The sequence below is a fragment of the Rana temporaria genome, chromosome 4, assembly GCF_905171775.1.
Source record: "Rana temporaria chromosome 4, aRanTem1.1, whole genome shotgun sequence".
Taxonomy (NCBI): domain Eukaryota; kingdom Metazoa; phylum Chordata; class Amphibia; order Anura; family Ranidae; genus Rana; species Rana temporaria.
This window is the reverse complement of record NC_053492.1, coordinates 401,021,158-401,039,386: the sequence shown is the minus strand read 5'-3', so window position 1 is coordinate 401,039,386 and position 18,229 is coordinate 401,021,158. Positions and strand designations below refer to the sequence as shown.

General features: G+C 42.0%; 1 protein-coding gene and 3 non-coding genes across 4 annotated transcripts in view; all 4 read left to right on the top strand.

Moving 5' to 3' along the window:
* Positions 1 to 17,099, top strand: part of CCT4 (chaperonin containing TCP1 subunit 4) — a 29,132-nt gene extending 12,033 nt beyond the window's left edge. Inside the window, exons 5-14 of the mRNA XM_040351206.1 lie at positions 1,650 to 1,792; positions 6,275 to 6,396; positions 11,373 to 11,505; positions 12,458 to 12,597; positions 13,544 to 13,640; positions 13,919 to 14,029; positions 14,207 to 14,337; positions 14,921 to 15,155; positions 15,234 to 15,347; positions 16,976 to 17,099. Coding sequence (XP_040207140.1) covers positions 1,650 to 1,792; positions 6,275 to 6,396; positions 11,373 to 11,505; positions 12,458 to 12,597; positions 13,544 to 13,640; positions 13,919 to 14,029; positions 14,207 to 14,337; positions 14,921 to 15,155; positions 15,234 to 15,347; positions 16,976 to 16,990 — 1,241 coding nt within the window. The 3' untranslated portion in view covers positions 16,991 to 17,099. The remainder of the gene's footprint in view (positions 1 to 1,649; positions 1,793 to 6,274; positions 6,397 to 11,372; positions 11,506 to 12,457; positions 12,598 to 13,543; positions 13,641 to 13,918; positions 14,030 to 14,206; positions 14,338 to 14,920; positions 15,156 to 15,233; positions 15,348 to 16,975) is intronic.
* Positions 951 to 1,084, top strand: LOC120938412. Its single transcript, XR_005749029.1, has one exon. It is a non-coding gene; the product is annotated as a small nucleolar RNA SNORA57 (small nucleolar RNA).
* LOC120938413 lies at positions 2,547 to 2,680 on the top strand. The gene has a single exon (XR_005749030.1). It is a non-coding gene; the product is annotated as a small nucleolar RNA SNORA57 (small nucleolar RNA).
* LOC120938410 lies at positions 9,753 to 9,886 on the top strand. Its single transcript, XR_005749028.1, has one exon. It is a non-coding gene; the product is annotated as a small nucleolar RNA SNORA57 (small nucleolar RNA).
* Positions 17,100 to 18,229: the final 1,130 nt, after the last annotated feature.

The window sequence follows — 18,229 nt, the reverse complement described above, 5'->3', positions numbered from 1 at the left end:
TGCTTCCTGCCTGCCCAACGTCATATGACATTACATTGGACGTCTAACACACACACCCCCGCCGCCCTTCGGTGCTTCTACTGGCTCGCCCGTGCGATTGGAGAGTCGCAGAAGGAATTGCCTGGCGCCGGAAGTTGAATATAGAGAATCTGGCGCGCCAAATTGCCCCCTGAAAGTCTCAAGACCTTTCCTGAAGCCGGACGCGATGTTGTGACGTCACGCCCAGCCTCTGCATTTGAAAAATGCTGCCGCCTTGGCTAGGAAGCGGAGATCTTGGGACTTATAGACCCTAGATATTGCTGTAAAGAGGACCTGTCATGCCCTTTACCAAGGGATGTTTACATTCCTTGTAATAGAAATAAACTTGATTGGGGGGGGGGGCATCAAAATGAAAAAATAAAAGTAAAATTAACAATAAAAAATTGAAAGCACCCTCTGTCCCCTGCAAAGAGGACCTGTCATGCCCTATTCCAAGGGATGTTTTCATTCCTTGTAATAGGAATAAAAGTGTGGGAGGGGGGGGGGGAGCATCAAAATAGAAAAGTAAAATTAACATTTAAATAAATTGAAAGCACCCCCTGTCCCTGCATTTTCGCTCACAGAAGCGGACGCATACGTAGGTCGTTCACACATATATAAACCGCATTCAAACCACGCATGTGAGGGATCACCGTGAATGTTGGCGTGAGAGCAATAACTTTAGCACTAGACCTCTGTAACTTTACTAGTAACCTGTTGAAAAAATTAAAGCATTGCCTATAGGGATTTTTAAGTACACAAGCATGTGCAATTTTTAAAGCGTGACATGTTGGGTAAATATTTACTCAGCTTAACATTTTGCACATTATTCAAAAAAAATGGGCTAACGTTACTGTTTGTTTTATTTTTTTTTTATTATTTTTTTTAGCGTTTGTGCAATTTTTCAAATATCGTGCAAGATAAAGTTTAGTCCTCCATTTCTTGGCACGCTGGGAGTTGTCAGTACCCCAGTGTGTAATGTACGGAGGTAGAAAATTCCCGGTGTTATGTCTTCGGTGCCAGTTTTTGCCATGAGCTGGTTCTATCCTCAATCACTGGGACAAGCAAAAAACAAAAGTTGCGACGATGCCATTTTTATTCTCTAGGGTCTCTGTTAAAATAACATGTGTGGGGGGTTCTGAGTAAATGTTTACATGTAGGAAAGAAGTTTAAGAATTGTCCCTGGTGGCAAGTGGTTAAAGCTACTTTTTAAAGGTCCACTTTTAGTGCTAGTTCCCACCAGATGCAGTTCAGTGCGCTTCTTTTTTTCTGCACTAAAAATGCAAGGGCTCTAGTTCACACCAGTGCAGTCAGTTTCTGCATTGGTGTGAACTAAAGCCATTGGAATACATGGGAAACGCTGTGCAGGGAAAAAAGCGCACAGAACTGCATCTGGTGGGAACTGGCTCTTTGAACTTCTATAAATCTGCAGCGCTGCCTTTTTCAGGGGGAATGTGAATGCATTCTTCTAACAAGCATGCCCCTTTTTTTGTTTTGGGGGGGGGGGGTTTATTTGCTCATAAAATCATATAGCTCATTGTTTTTTACAGTAACTAAGCATGTTTGTTGCTCCTGTATTAAGTTATTGCTTTGGAAGATGTTTAAATGTGCTGTATGTTTTTCCTGCACAGGAATTCACCCCACTACTATTTCGGAGTCATTCCAGTTGGCTGTAGAGAAAGGAGTTGAAATTTTGAGCAGCATGGCTCAGCCTGTAGAGTTAAGTGATCGTGAAACTCTATTAAACAGTGCCACCACATCCCTCAACTCAAAGGTATGCTATATTTAATATTTTACTGAGGATTGCTTCAAGTGCTTGAGTACTGATTGAAATAACGGAGGTTATTTCCGGTGGCCGGAAGATGTGGGACATAATTTCTGATAGGAGCAGAGCCTGGGGACTGATGCTGGACTGTGACGTTTCCACTCTGTGGAGTGCAGGGGGCTGGACTTCTGCTGTGTCATGTCTAGTTTTGGGTCTCGCATGGTATGCACTGTATATTTCATTTGACCAACAGTTATATATTTTATATGGCAAATTCAGAGACTTGAAATTGTGCACAAAAAATGGCTTTTAGAATTGTGCAAGGTTTCCAACCCCTGGAAATATCCATAAACTTTTCAGCTGCAGGAACAACGGGATTGAAATAGTCAGTGGAGTTATAGCTTATGCCGCGTAAACACGACCGTTTTTCATGACGAGAAAAATGCTATTTTTTTTTAATTGGTCGTGAAAAACGGTCGTGTGTAGGCTCCAGCATTTTTCTCGATGAGAAAAATGGCCATTAAAAATTTAGAACCTACTCGTTTTCGTTTTTTCGCATCGTTGTTTTTTTTTGTCGTAAAAAAACGGTTGTGTGTATGCTTTATTGAAAGGGGGGGCAGGACGCACATGCTCATAAGCAAATTATGAGACAGGAAATTGGCATAATCAGCCCAAAGGGTGGCGCCATTCGAATGGAACTTCCCTTTTTTTTTTTTTTTGCGTTTGTGCAATTTTTCAAATATCGTGCAAGATAAAGTTTAGTCCTCCATTTCTTGGCACGCTGGGAGTTGTCAGTACCCCAGTGTGTAATGTACGGAGGTAGAGAATTCCCGGTGCTATGTCTTCGGTGCCAGTTTTTGCCATGAGCTGGTTCTATCCTCAATCACTGGGACAAGCAAAAAACAAAAGTTGCGACAATGCCATTTTTATTCTCTAGGGTCTCTGTTAAAATAACATATAATGTGTGGGGCTTCTGAGTAAATGTTTACATGTAGGAAAGAAGTTTAAGAATTGTCCTGGGTGGCAAGTGGTTAAAGCTACTTTTTTTTTTTTTTTGTTTTTTTTTCGTTTTTTCGCATCGTTGTTTTTTTTGTCGTAAAAAAACGGTTGTGTGTATGCTTTATTGAAAGGGGGGGCGCACATGCTCAGAAGCAAATTATGAGACAGGAAATTGGCATAATCAGCCCAAAGGGTGGCACCTTTCAAATGGAACTTCCCCTTTATAGTGCCGTTGTACATCACCACGCTTTGCTCAAGCATTTTTTATCACAATCGTGTGTATGCAAGGCAGGCTTGAGAGGAAACGCGTTGAGGAAAACTTTATTTTTTATTTTTATTTTTTTCATGATATGAAACGGTCGTGTACATGGCATCACACTTGTATAGTGTTATGGACTCCTGTATGAAAGTGATTGGAAGGCCATGCACTGTAGCATGCACCTCCATACCCAGAAGTTCCAGCTATTTCCTGAATCTCCGGGCAGTAAACTGAGTGGCAGGGTAATGAAGCACTCATGCTGCTGGGTAAGGTGGGATTTAAGCAAGCTTGATGCCTCACAGTAGAGAGAGAGAGAGATAGACTTGTAAAGCACAACACATGCAAACTGAATCGCCTCTGGGCGCTGTATCCATTTCATGGGTAAGGAACCCCTTGACCTCAGAGATGGGTTTTAATCTTTCTCCTGAAGGCCAAGTGGTCCGACTCCAGTCGGATGGTGGTTGGTAGTGCATTCCACAGGCGAGGTCCCTGGACTGCAAATCTTCGATCTCCTTTGGACTTGTGTCTGGCTTTGGGTATCTGGAGGAGGTTTTGATTGGTGGATCGCAGAATGCGATTGGGGTTATGGGCTTTTAAGCATGGATATTGGGGGGCGTTGCACTTATGTATTAGGCAGAGTGCCTTGAAAGTGATTCTTGTCTTTTACTGGCAACCAATGAAGGGATCTCAGTGAAGGCGAGATTGATTCCCATGTTTTTTTTCCCAGTCACTAGTCGAGCGGCCGTATTTTGAACGACTTGCAGACGAGTGATTGGGTATTTGGGGAGTCCGAGATAGAGGGCATTTGCATAGTCGAGTCTGGAATTGATTGTTCCCACCACGACTGCAATGTCCTCTTTCGGGATAAAGGGCGTGAGTCTGCGTAGTAGGCGCAGCAGATGGTGGGATCCGCTGACTACTGACCCTATTTGTGCATCCATTGTCATGTAGGTATCGAAAATGACTCAGACTTTTGACTTTGGTGCTAGGGGTGATAGTTTTACCCAGAATGGGCGGGGGAGTCCATGTTGACGCGGGGTGATTTTTCCGGTTAGCGTGAAACAGGAGAAGTTCTGTTTTCGAACCATTGAGTTTAAGATAACTGTTTGTCATCCAGTTATCTATTAGAGTGAGGCATTTCTCTAGTCCAAGAGAATGATCCTTTTTGTTGCAGATGCGGAAATACAGTTGTGTGTCGTCTGCATAGGAGTGGTAAAGTAACTTCTGGTTACTGATGATTTCAAAGAGAGGGCGAAGATGGATATTAAACAATACGGGCGATAAGGGAGATCCCTGAGGGACTCCGCATGACACCGTACGTTTTTCAGAAGTGAAAGACCCCAGTTTCACTATTTGTGATCGGCTTTCCAAGAAGGAGATCCAGGGTAAAACACCTTCAGCGACTCTGGCTACTTCAGCTAGCCTAGCCAGTAGTAGTCCGTGGTCTACAGTGTCAAAAGCCACGCTTAGGTCCAGCAGTATCAGGAGACAAGATTCTCCTTCGTCTGCGGCCTCTAGAGCGTCATCCCATATTTTGAGCAACGCCGTTTCTGTTCCGTGACCCGGACGGAAGCCTGATTGAAACGTGTCGAGTAATTTATGGGTGTCTAAATGCAGTTGCAGCTGTTGTACAACTACTTTCTCCATTACCTTGGAGAAGACATTTAGAGCTGTTATGGGCCTCCGGTTGTTTGGGTCTTTGGGGTCGAGGGTAGTTTTTTTTTTAGAATTTGGTTTTATTGTACCTTGTTTTAGCAAGGTGGGCACCATGCCCTCCTTGAATGATAGGTTAATGAGCTGCGTGATAGCTGGTGCCAGTATATCGGCACTTTCAGCAGTTTAGTGGGGATGATATCATTGGGTGCTGTGCTATTACGCAGAGTCCCGATGTTTTTTTTTGTGGCATCGGTGGAAATGGGTTTTAGAGTGAACTTTGGTGATTGCGACGGATTTATGTGGGTATTGGGTTTGTGATTTGGGGGTGGAGTTGGTGACGGTTCCATTTTGCTGAATACTTTCACAGATTTTTTCAATTTTATTAATGAAATAATCCGATAATTTGTTGCAAAATTCTTGTGAATCAGAATTGGGGGCCCTCTAAACAAGCTGGATTCATAGTCTGAGTGACCAGCTTAAAGAGTTCTCGGGGGTGGTTAAGGGCATTTGCGATTATGTTGGAGAAATTTTTTTTTTTTGGCCGTGAAGATTTCTTTGTGATATTTCTTTGTTATTATCTTGTAAATGGTGTGGTTTTAATCTGAATAGCACCTTTTCCAGGCAGATTCTGCTCTTCTACGCTCTTGCTTTAGCAACGTCAGCTGGTCATTAAACCAGCTGGAGTTGTTTTTCCGGATGCAAGTTTTGCGTTTTGGTGCTACTAAGTCAGCTGACTGTAGTAGCGCCTTGTTGATGGCGTCAAGTGTTTCTGTGGCTGTTCGTTTTTGTTGGGTTGTTTTTATTTTGTTCCCTAGTGTTTTGAAGAGTTCCGAGTGGAGCTTCTTCTGAGATCTAGTCCAGTGAGTTGTCACCGGTTTTGTCGTTTTTTTTTTTGGGCTGGCATTTTTGGTGATTGTGAATTTGATGGCATGGTGATCGGTCCATGGCTGCGGCTCATTTCCCAGGACGTCAAAAGGTGTTTGATGTTTAGGGTATATGTGGAGTTGAATTCCGTCAAAACTGTTATGCTACGTACACACGATCGGTTCATCCGATGAAAACGGACTGATGGATTTTTTCATCAGATATCCGATGAAGCTGACTTTCATCAGTCTTGCCTACACACCATCAGTTAAAAATCCGATCGTGTCCAACGCGGTGACGTAAAACACAACGTGCTGAGAAAAATGAAGTTCAATGCTTCCGAGCATGCGTCGACTTGATTCTGAGCATACATGGTTTTGTAACCGATGGACTTGCCCACAGACAATCGTGTGTTGTGTTGTGTTGTTGTGTTTTTTTTTTTTTTTTTTTTTTCCATCAGATATTTAAATTCGGTTCTACGCTTTTTTTTTTTTTTTTTTTTTTTTTTTCTCAACCGATTGGGGGGGGGGGGGGGACGATCAATGGGGCCCACACGCGATCGGTTCATCCGATGATAAAAACTGTCCATCGGACAGTTTTCAGACGAACCGATCATGTGTTCAGGGCATTCGTGTATTTTGCAATTTTATTCTTTTTGGCTGTGCTTGCATTTGTGACCATGTGTGCTAGTTTTAAATTATTATTTTTTTTAGGTGGTGTCTCAGTATTCCAGCTTGCTTGCGCCGATGAGTGTGGACGCTGTGATGAAGGTGATCGATCCATTGACCGCAAGTGGCGTTGATCTTCGGGACATTAAAATTGTCAAGAAACTAGGGTAAAAAATAAATGGATAGTGCTTCATAACAGTGGAGATTGGTTGAAAGGTGCCCAGCATACATTAGATGGCTGTTGGCTCATGCTACCAATTTTGAACAGTTGGGTGTTAAACCTGGAACTATTAAATGCCTAAAGGCAGACCTTGGCAGTGTGATCTGAAGAATATGGGCTGGATTTGTATGTATTTTTTGCCTGTTGTCATTTGCATCAGTATGACTGAATATATACTCAATTGATAAATTGCTATGGTGTGTTTCTTTATGTTCTGTGAACATAGCAGGTCTTTTATAATTGCTGTTCCTAGGAAGATGCATACTAGGCAGACAAAACAAATGAGGGCTCAGCCTAGTGTCCTAGAATGTAGAATCCCTCTCCGCCCTGGCCATTGATTTCAATTGGCAGGGGCCCTAAAGCTCCAAATTGACCCCTGAAAGTCTCTAAGACTTTTTCGGAAGCCAGGCGAGATGTTATGACGTCATGCCCAGCCTCTGCATTTGAAAAATGCCGCTGCCTTGGCTGGGAAGCAGAGCTCTGGGGACTTGTAGACCCTAGATCTTGCTGCAAAGAGGACCTGTCATGCCCTATTTCAAGGGATGTTTACATTCCTTGTAATAGGAATAAAAGTGTGGGGGGGGGGGGAGAGAGAGAGAGAGAGAGAGAGAGAATCAAAATAGAAAAGTAAAATTAACATTTAAATAAATTTAAAGCACCCCCTGTCCCTGCGTTTTCGCTCACAGAAGTGGAAGCATACGTAGGTCGTGCACACATATGTAAATGGCATTCAAACCACACATCTGAGGGATCACTGCGAATGTTGGAGCGAGAGCAACAACTTTAGCGCTAGACCTCCTCTGTAACCTTACAGGTAACCTGTAGAAAAAAATGAAAGCATTGCCTATAGGGATGTTTTAAGTACTGAAGCGTGTGCAATTTTAAAGCATGACATGTTGAGTAACTATCTACTCGCGACATGTACATATACGTCGGCAGAATGGCACGGACAGGCAGAACGACATGCCCGCACGTCGCTGCCTAGACGTGGGTCCGATTGGGACCCCCCCCCCATCACATACGGCGGTCGTTAATCGTGTGGGAGCAATCCGGGATGAGGGGGCGGCTATTCATTTCTAGCCACCCCCTCGCGATCGCTCCCCGGAGCTAAAGAACGGGGAGAGACGTATGTAAACATGGCTTCACTGTGGCGGCTGCATCGATCGTGTCATCCCTTTTTATAGGGAGACCCAATCGATGACGTCAGACCTACAGCCACACCCCCCTACAGTTGTAAACACACACTAGGTGAAACATAACTCCTTCAGCGCCCCCTGTGGTTAACTCCTAAACTGCAACTGTCATTTTCAAAATAAACAATGCAATTTAACCACTTAAGCCCCAAGCCTGTTTTTCAGATTCGGCGTTTACAAGACTAAAACAGTATTTTTTTTTTTTTGCTAGAAAATTGCTTAAAACCCCCAAACATTATATATTTTTTTTTCTAACACCCTAGAGAATAAAATGACGGTCATTGCAATACTTTTTGTCACACCGTATTTGCGCAGCGGTCTTACAAGCGCAATTGTTTTGGAAAATGTTTTTTTTAATTAAAGACAACAATAAATTTGGCCCAATTTTTTTATATATTGTGAAAGATAATGTTACGCCGAGTAAAATAATACCCAACATGTCACGCTTTAAAATTGCGCCCGCTCGTGGCATGGCGTCAAACGTTTACCCTTAAAAATCTCGATAGGCGACGCTTAAAGTGGTGGTTCACCCACAATAACATTTTAGCATTAAATTAAGCATAGTAGCGCGAGCTACAGTATGCCTTTATTTTATTTTTTTGCCGCCGTACTCACTGTGCAATCCTATAGTGAAGATTCCGACTCCCCGCAGGGAATGGGCGTTCCTATCCAGAGGGAAGATGATGGACGGCCGGCTATGGCACGTCACGCTCCCCGAAGATAGCCGGAGTAGGTCTATTTCGGCTATTTCCGGAGAAGTGTGACGCGCCAGAGCCGGCCGTCAATCATCTTCCCTCTGGATAGAAACGCCCATTCCCTGCGGAGAGTTGGAATCTTCACTATAGGATTGCACAGTGAGTACGGGGCAAAAAAATTAAATAAAGGCATACTGTAGCTCGCGCTACTATGCTTAATTTAATGCTAGAAAAAAAAAAAAATTTATAGGGTGAACCCCCTCTTTAAATTCTATAGGTTGCATTTTTTGAGCTACAGAGTAGGTCTAGGGCTAGAATTATTGGGCTAGAATTATTGCTCTAACGATCGCTGCGATACCTCACTTGTGTGGTTTGAACACCGTTTTTATATGCGGGCGCTACTCGCGTATGCGTTCGCTTCTGCGCGCGAGCTCGTCGGGACAGGTCGCTTTAAAAAAAATTTTGGGGGATTTTATACCGCCCAGCAATGCTATGAGGACGGGTGGAGGCCATCTTGCCCTCACTCGTGTCCTCACACAAAAGGCAGCAGCACCCGATCGCCTCCGACAGCTCCGGTAAGCGGTGGGAAGGGGACCCTCTCCCGCCACCGATAACGGCGATCTCTCGGCAAATCTGCCGCGGAGACCGCCGTTATCGTTTACAGGACCGCCCACTGAAGAGATGGATATCTCAGTTGTGGCAGCAGCTGCTGCAGTTACCGAGATATCCATCTTTAAAAACAGGACGTATATATACAGTGGGTGGGCGTTAACCGGTTAAATGCATTTTTTGCTGTGAAAATTACAATGGTGTCAAAATTGTCAAGTGTCCGCCATAATGTCGCAGTCACGAAAAAAATCGCTGATCGCCGTCATTTGTAGTAAACAAAAAAAAAATAATAGTAAAAATGCAATAAAACTATCCCCTATTTTTGTAAACGCTATACATTTTGCGCAAACCAACCGATAAACGCCTATTGTGATTTTTTTTTTTTCTCCAAAAATAGGTAGAAGAATACGTATCGGCCTAAACTGAGGAAAAACATTTTTTATATATATTTTTGGGGGATATTTTATTATAGAAAAAAGTAAATATTGCATTTTTTTCGAAGTTGTCGCTCTATTTTTTTTGTTTTATAGCACAAAAAATAAAAACTGCAGAGATGATCAAATACCACCAAAAGAAAGCTCTATTTGTGGGAAGAAAAGGACGCAAATGTCGTTTCGGTACAACATTGCATGACCGTGCAATTACCAGTTAAAACAGCGCAGTGCCAAATTGTAAAAACGCCTCTGGGCATTTAGCTGCATATTGGTCCGGGGCCAGTGGTTAACATCTTTCACATTGTACAAATTATTTTATTTTTTAAAGCGTTTGCAAAAAAATTCACATTATCGTGCAAGATAAAGTTTAGTCCTCCATTTCTTGGCACGCTGGGAGTTGTCAGTACCCCAGTGTGTAATGTACGGAGGTAGAGAATTCCCGGTGCTATGTCTTCGGTGCCAGCTTTTGCCATGAGCTGGTTCTATCCTCAATCACTGGGACAAGCAAAAAACAAAAGTTGCGACAATGCCATTTTTATTCTCTAGGGTCTCTGTTAAAAAAACATAATGTTTGGGGGTTCTGAGTAACTTTCAAGCAAAACGGTTATAATTTTTACATGTAGGAAAGAAGTTTCAGAATTGTCCTGGGTGGCAAGTGGTTAAAGTTACTTTTAAAGGTCCACTTTTAGTGCTAGTTCCCACCAGATGCAGTTCAGTGTACTTCTTTTTTTTTTTTTTTTTTTCTGTACTAAAAATGCATGCAGTGTTTTCCATGTATTCTAAGGGCTCTAGTCCTCACCAGTGCAGTCAGTTTCTGCATGGGTGTAAACTAAAGCCATTGAAATACATGGGAAACACTGCATGTATTTTTAGTGCAGGGGAAAAAAGTGCACAGAACTGCATCTGGTGAACTGGCTCTTTGAACTTCTATACATCTGCAGGGGAATGTGAATGCATTTTTCTAACAAGCATGCCCCTTTTTTGTTTTTTGGGGGGGGGGGTTATTTGCTCATAACACATATTGCCTCCTACAGTGCCTCAAAGTAGCTGCTTACAGGACTTTTTTTGACGGCCTGCCAGCACACCGCTCCATTGTGAAAGCGCTCGCATTGGACTGACAGGAGAGGTGCTATTTTTTAGCACTATAGCGCCTGTAAAGCGCCTCGGTATGAAAGGGGTCTAAGTCGTTGGGTGGTTTTTTTCCCCCCCGATAGGAAGTAAAAGAATAAGTGTACATTAAAATAAAATGGCTTTTGCCCTGACCTAACCAGTCCCACTGTCCCTCTCCACAGATGAACCTTTCCATGCCTATGTAGTCAGCTTGACTCCCAATGAAAAGTTTTGGGATGCTAAAGCAAGGTGGCTAAATGTGCATTGCATGTTGATGGTTGGATCAAAATGCAAATGATGTGCATTATGTTCACCAAGGTGTTTTTTCATTGCTTACCTCTGGGGGTGTGTGTGTGTGTGTGTGTGTTCAACTGCAGAGTGGCAACCATCTTGGAGTGTAACTTCCGAGAGAGATATTGTGTGTTATAGATATATATATATATATATATATCTATATATCTATATCTCTCTCATCTCTCTCATCTCTCTCAACACATAAACCAATAGTCCTGTTGTAGGCGCTTGCCTATTCTGTATAATTATAATCTATTGAATGATCAGTCCTCTGCACAGGGCTTATTGGTTTATGCTATGAAATTGGCACAATTGCTGCCTGTGACACAAGAATGGTTGTTTGCTACATTTTTGAATATTTTATCCCAGTGGAATTGTCTAGGTGATCCAAGAGTAAGTTTGAGTGGGTACCTGTCAAAACTAGGTACTCTCTCCCTGAAAAGTGTTTACAGGGAGGAGGAAATACAACAGAACTTTTTTTTTTTAAACTAAATTTAGCAAATTCCAGCTCTGACACAATACTTCAGAATACTAACAAACTCACAAACCACTACTTGTCCTGTATTTTATTATGTGTTTGTTTCTTAGGGGAACCATTGATGACTGTGAACTGGTTGAAGGACTTGTGCTAACACAGAAGCTATCAAACACCGGAGTATCACGTGTAGAGAAAGCAAAGATTGGCCTGATCCAGTTTTGCCTGTCTGCTCCGAAAACAGATGTAAGTGTCTTGCATGTGCTTTTTTTTAATATGCTGTAGGGTGTTGACAATGATGATTTTTAGGCTTTAGAAAAGCATTTGTTCTTGCGGACCACCTTAAAAAGAACTGGTGGCGAGATATGGAAATTGATATTGGTAAATTATAATAAGTTTGCCTGTAATCTATCTTGGTCTCCGTACAGTGGGTTTATCATACAGCTTGCACTTGGTGGTAGACAAATCGAAAGTTCAGGAGTGTTAGTCCAGTTTAGAAGCCCAGAGGCATTCCAACAGACCATAGAGGGCTCAGAATTTTGACTGTGTATATACACGTTTACAAGCCTGGCTGATAGCCTAAATCCACGATTTACAAATCCTAATATCTTAATGCTGGTGACAAATCTTAAGCCTCAGGATCACAAAGAGACTGCCTGCCAGCGTCTATGGACTTGTTCCCTCCCTAGCGGAGCAGCAAGATGTCTCTAGCCACTGAGATTGGATGTTTAGAGCCTGTGAGAGAGAAATTTCACCAAGTAAAAGGCTCTCCCAATTGACTCTGCTGCTGGCAATGCGTCGCTAGGGCCAGTCACCCGTGTTGCATCACCCTTCAACAAGAACCCCTTTTAGCTTCATAAGTTAACTGCCTTTTGGTTTTGAGCCACTGCTGTAAACTGTAGTTAATGCACAAGGTGTGGCTGAATTTAAGCGGCTTGATATTTTTAAAATGGGAACTTTGCTTTTTAGAATGTCTTGTATTACACATGAGCAGATATGGTGGAGTAGCTGTAGTTATGCAGGAAACTATTTTACAATATTCAGTTTCACAACATAAACAAAACTGCCCAAAGGGAAAGGTAAATGAATTTCCTTTACTGTGTGACACATGGACAGGAAAAGGATTTGTGTGCACGTTTACCCAATTTCCCTGTTTTTCAACATGTATTTGAATTGTAAGCCCTAAATTTCTTTTCAGATGGACAATCAAATCGTGGTGTCAGACTATGCACAGATGGACAGAGTGTTACGTGAGGAGAGAAACTACATCCTCAATCTTGTGAAACAAATAAAGAAAGCTGGATGCAATGTGCTTCTTATACAGAAGTCAATTTTAAGGTATAACAAACGTATCACTTTGACTTGATATATAGGTTTATTTGTCTGGGAACGGGTCATTTTGCTATTCACCTGTGATGGTAAATTTTCTTTTCTGAGGGGAAAAAAAGTGTTTTAGCCAAGTTGTAGAGACTGCTTTACAAAAAAAACTTTATTTAGATGTTTTGAATGCAGCCTTTCCAAAAACAGACAAACAATGGGGGTTATTTACGAAAGGAAAATCCACTTTGCACTACAAGTACTACTTGGAAGTGCAGTCGCTGTAGATCCGAGGGGGACATGCAAGGAAAATACAGGATTTTAGCTTGCATATGATTGGATAATAAAATCAGAAGAGCTTCTCCTCATTTTAGATTTACAGCGATTGCACTTTCAGTGTACTTGTAGTGCAAAGTGGATTTGCCTTTTGTAAATCACCCCCATTGGCTCTATTATGGGCTGTATCTGTGCTGTAAACTAGCTCCACCCTCTACCCTAACATGAGGATCAAATGCCTTGTTTTGGAATTTTTGCTAGAAGATGTATATCTTAAACGCCTTCCATTTTTAAGAAAGTTCTTTTGTGATGGACACATACAGACTAACAAATTACTAGTATGAAATGCATTACTAAGGACACGGCACTCTAGTGACTGCTAAAAGTCATTCAGCTTTTTATTTATTTTTTTGGAGTTTGTAAATGGACAGGAAGTGGAAGGTAAAAATGAGCCAAGAGCTACAGCTAGTTGCTAAAAATAAAATATACAGAAATTATTTTCCTGATTTAAAACCTACTTTAAAAAAAGTTTAGTCATGACCATAAAAAGAAAATGTTTACAAAAGCACAATACTTAAAACTTTTTAATATATTTATTTCATATTACACTGCGTAATTCTGTTTCAGGTAAATGTACCTGTTTGCTTGGATTAAAATGAATGTTTGTGATTTTTCTGCTCGCTGTCAATAGGGATGCTCTTAGTGATCTCGCCTTACACTTCTTGAATAAAATGAAGATCATGGTGGTTAAGGACATTGAGAGAGAAGACATTGAATTCATATGCAAGGTGAGACTAAATCACTAAACATGGAAGCGTATTTGCCTTGCACTAAGAATAAGGAAAATGAATGCCATTGCAGAGAGCAGTCTTACTGCTTTTGTGTCATTTTCATATTGCTGTTGGACTTCCTGTGTTCAAAGATCAGCATTTCAAGTATTTCTATGCCAATATTTAAATTTGGTGTTTTTTACACATCGCACCATTTGTTTTTCATGTATGGCAGACATTACTGATTCGTTCATGTTTGGCGCCCAATTTATTTCCTGTTTTTTATATTTCTCCAGACAGTTGGAACTAGGCCAATTGCACACATTGACCAGTTTACTGCAGACATGATGGCATCTGCTGAAATGGCTGAAGAAATTAGCCTTAATGGGTCTGGAAAACTAGTAAAGGTAAGATCTTTATTTCCCTCGTTCATTGAAGGGGTCAGTAGGCTTTTGGTGTTTTTGTATATGCTCTACGTACAAGTGATTGAATACCAAACATACCTACAGACTCTACAAGAGGGTTTTCTGGTGAGGTCTATTGATTCTTGTTTATAGTTTTTGTCCCTGTTTCTCTTCCTGTAGATTACTGGTTGTGCCAATCCTGGAAAAACGGTTACAATTGTTGTTCGCGGGTCCAACAAACTGGTTATTGAAGAAGCTGAACGTTCTATTCATGATGCACTTTGTGTTATTCGCTGCTTGGTTAAAAAAAGGTATTTGTTTAGTTTTATCGCACATTTTGTTATTTTTACTTGATCTAGAAAAGAAACTATTGAAATTTTATAGCACCTCATAATATACTTTTGCTCCTTTTTCTATACCGCTGGCATATTCCCTGCAGGGCCTCCTTTTAGAGAACATTGAACCATTTACACCAGTGATTGCCCTCGGAGATGTGGTGCAATGTGCCTACCAGATTTTGACCCCTGTAGATATGGACGATGTAATGTGACTACCACAATCGTTTAGCTCTCCCCCCTCTATACAGAGAACAGTGGCACATGACTGGCACAGGAAGCTCAGATGTTCTTGCATGCAGGCTTGAGTTTGACAGCCTGGCATCACCTTTTCTATGCTGTTTGAGGGGCAGGGTCTTGGCGCACAATGAGGAAATGACTGAATCTCTGAGGACAGACTAGAGCAGAGATTTTGTTCAGCGATTGTTCACCTGTGAGTTTTTATCATAGGATGAATAGTTCAAATTTGGGTTGCTGTGAGAATAGACAGTGGTGCTTGCCCATATGAGAGAGAATGTGGAAGAGCATCAAAAACTTGTCCTTTTTTTCTTCTTTATAGAGCTCTGATTGCAGGAGGAGGTGCTCCCGAGATTGAATTATCCCTGCATCTAAATGAATATGCTCATACACTCAGTGGCATGGAGTCTTACTGTATCCGAGCCTTTGCAGATGCTTTGGAGGTTATTCCATTCACACTTGCAGAAAATGCAGGTCTTAACCCAATATCAACTGTGACAGAGCTGAGGAACAGACATGCACAGGGAGAGAAGACAGCTGGAATTAACGTGCGAAAGGTAAGTCTAGGTAGTTTGGTTGCTACTACATCGCCTTGTGAGAAGGAATATCTTGTTAAATTGCTGTTTTGATTACAGGGAGGAATATCAAACATTTTGGAAGAGTTGGTTGTTCAACCACTGTTGGTGTCCATCAGTTCATTGACTCTGGCTACAGAAACTGTTCGTAGTATCCTGAAGATTGACGATGTGGTCAGTATTAAAATTGTCTGATTCTGTATTTGCGTGCATACAGCCTTGTGGACCTATCCCCCCTACTGCAAGACTCGCTGTCCTAGTGGCAGGTACCACAGGGTATCTGCTCTGCCGTTTATTGCCCTATATGTGATTACTGTGACTTTGCTATGGAAGCCTTGACATGCCCACCCACCAACTCCATGTCCATTGAGAGTGCCCTTATTGGCTAGAAAAGTACTGTGATTGAGAAAGTGAAGTCTCCATAGCAAAGTGTAAATGATCTTAGAGAAGGGGGGGGGGGTTTAATAGCAGGTACCTTGTTTTTCTTCATGTTATGCCAGTGTTTTAGACCTGGTTCACACTGATGCGATGTGGGAAATGCACAAGATTTGCAGCGTTTCTCTCGCACCGCACTTCAAAGCAAACGCAAGGTGTCCATGCGATCTACTGCGTGTGTCAATGTTGGATATACACACAAACAGATTGCAAAACAGTGCGATTGGCAGAATTGCAGGGGTGTGTGCACTTGTGCTATGTAGACATTGCATGGTATACGCACAGGAATCGCAACGCATTCCTGTGCATGTCAAATGAGAGGTTTGTGTGGTGCAATTCCAAACATTTTGTATGGCTGAAATTGCATCGTATCCGCACCAAATTGGTACAGGACCCTTTTTATTCACACCCCCGCACGGAGGCTGTGTGATTGCAATATGATGTGGGAAGCGCACAGGATTTGCTGTTTTCCCGCATCTCATAAGTGGGAACCAGGGCTACAGGCAAAACTTCCTTTTTATTTTTGTTTAGAGTGGAGAGGGATTAGAATGCTTGTCAGGTTTTATTGGCAGTGTCCCTGTTTTAAGGCGATACACCGCGTCTATTTTGTCCTGTTTACTATTATTGAAAGTAAAAAATAAATCCCAAATTGGGTTGTCCCCAGAAAAGTAATAAAGGGGATATCTTCCAAAGTGGGTAATAGATCTGGTGACCTGGAGGTTCCCAAAGAATTCCCTTTACCCTCCCATACTTTATCCAAAATGGGGGGGGGGTTGGCCTATAGTTCTACTTTGACAATAAAACCTGAAAGTGGAGCTGCACCATATTCTTTTTGCTCCAGTTTTAGTAAATCTCCTGTTTTTTTTTTTTTTTTTTTTTTTTTTTTTTTGTGCTGCCTTAGCTAGTAGCTGTCAAGGCGACACCCATGCTTGCACACTTCCCAGACAGTGCTGTGCGCATCCATAGATGCACACAATTTCCAGAAAACCATGCCTCTTCTAACAATTTGGAGAGCAGCAGGAGCCTATAGCTCTGCTGTCCTCGGTACCCACCTATCAGAACCCAAACAATTAGGGAAGTGTCGTGGATCAGTGGGTATAACAGATTACAGGTAAGTGTTTGGGGATAGGAAGCTGGGACGTTAACATTTTTTTTTATTTTTAAGATGTGTTTTTCAGATACACTTGAAAAAGCATTCACATAATAACATTAGAAGTGCTATGAATTGTGTGGTTATTTGTTATCTTTTTAATCCTCCAGTGCTGTGTATGCTGTCAGTAAGGGGCAGGTAGATCTAGGGTTGCTAGAGTTTTGCATATGACCTGTACATGGATTGTTTAGTCACTTTTCCTTTTATCCTCCCCTAGGTCAACACACGATAGATGTCTTGCTTAAGATTGTGAAGTCTGGCTGTTTATGGCTTTCCTTGGATGTAAACGCTGGCTATAAACCTGTGTCGGCACTTAATTTAATAAAATTGTTATATGAACATTTTTGTGTTTGTGTGGGTTTTTTTTTTTATTTATTATTAGTTTGTTTTCCCTTATTGTTTTCATGCTGTTGTAGCAACTTTTTATACTTGGTAAACAATTGCAATCTTAACAAGTTTAAGGCCCCTTTTACACGATAAGCTTGCTTGGATCCGCCTGTCCGTTTCGTTAGGCGAATTTGAGCGGGCCATCCATTGACTGGGCAGGCGAATGTCAGTGGAGATGTATCCGCTGACACCCGTCTGCCGTTCGATCTGCTCAAGACAGACGTATGGCAATACGTTTGCCATCCGTCTTATTGGATCGAAGGAGATCTGATGAAAATGGACATGCTGTCAATTTTTGTCCGATCTCCCCATAGAGATCAGCGGGGCTCTGACAGAACTCTCCCTGCTCAGTGAGCAGAGACAGACCTGGCTCAGCGGAGATTAACAGAGTGGTCTGCTGAGCTGTCGGATTCCTCTGAGAGGATCTCCCTTGTAAAGGGGCCTAAAAAATGAGGTCAGCCTTTTTCAACCAGGGTGCTTTGGCAAAATGTCCAAAAATTGTATACAAGCCGGCGCGTGGATGAAGGCTGCCTTTTTAGTTGCACTAAGTCACGGGTATGGCATCAGTTGATCAGGAGGATGTCTGTCGCCTGCATAGCATCCTTTTTTGACCCTTCCCTGCCTCTCTCCATCAGCTTTGGGGTGACATTAGCTTGTGTGATGGAGAGAAACCTTAGAATATTGGTCAGTACCAGTTTGCAATATATATTTGCTTTGCAATAATAAATCGCCTCTAACGTTGGGTGTCCTAAATGTGGATGTTGCTGCAATATGTAAAACTATTGGAATGGCTTTTACATTTTAGAATGGGGTGCCTCGAGACTGTCCAGTTTTAAAGGATGCCTTGACTGAAAAAAAGGTTACGAAACACTGAATTGGGTAATAAATGACTGGGAATAGAGGTGTATTTGAAGATCATGTGCCTAAATCCGGGATCGGTAGAAGGAACTGGATCCTCGTCACATTGAACTGTGGATCACGCCCCATATGATGAGAAACATCCAGTCAAAACACAGTAAATGCAGCCAATCCTGGGAGAACTGGAGGGGAGGGGGTGTGAATTGTGAACTTTTTACACAGGCTG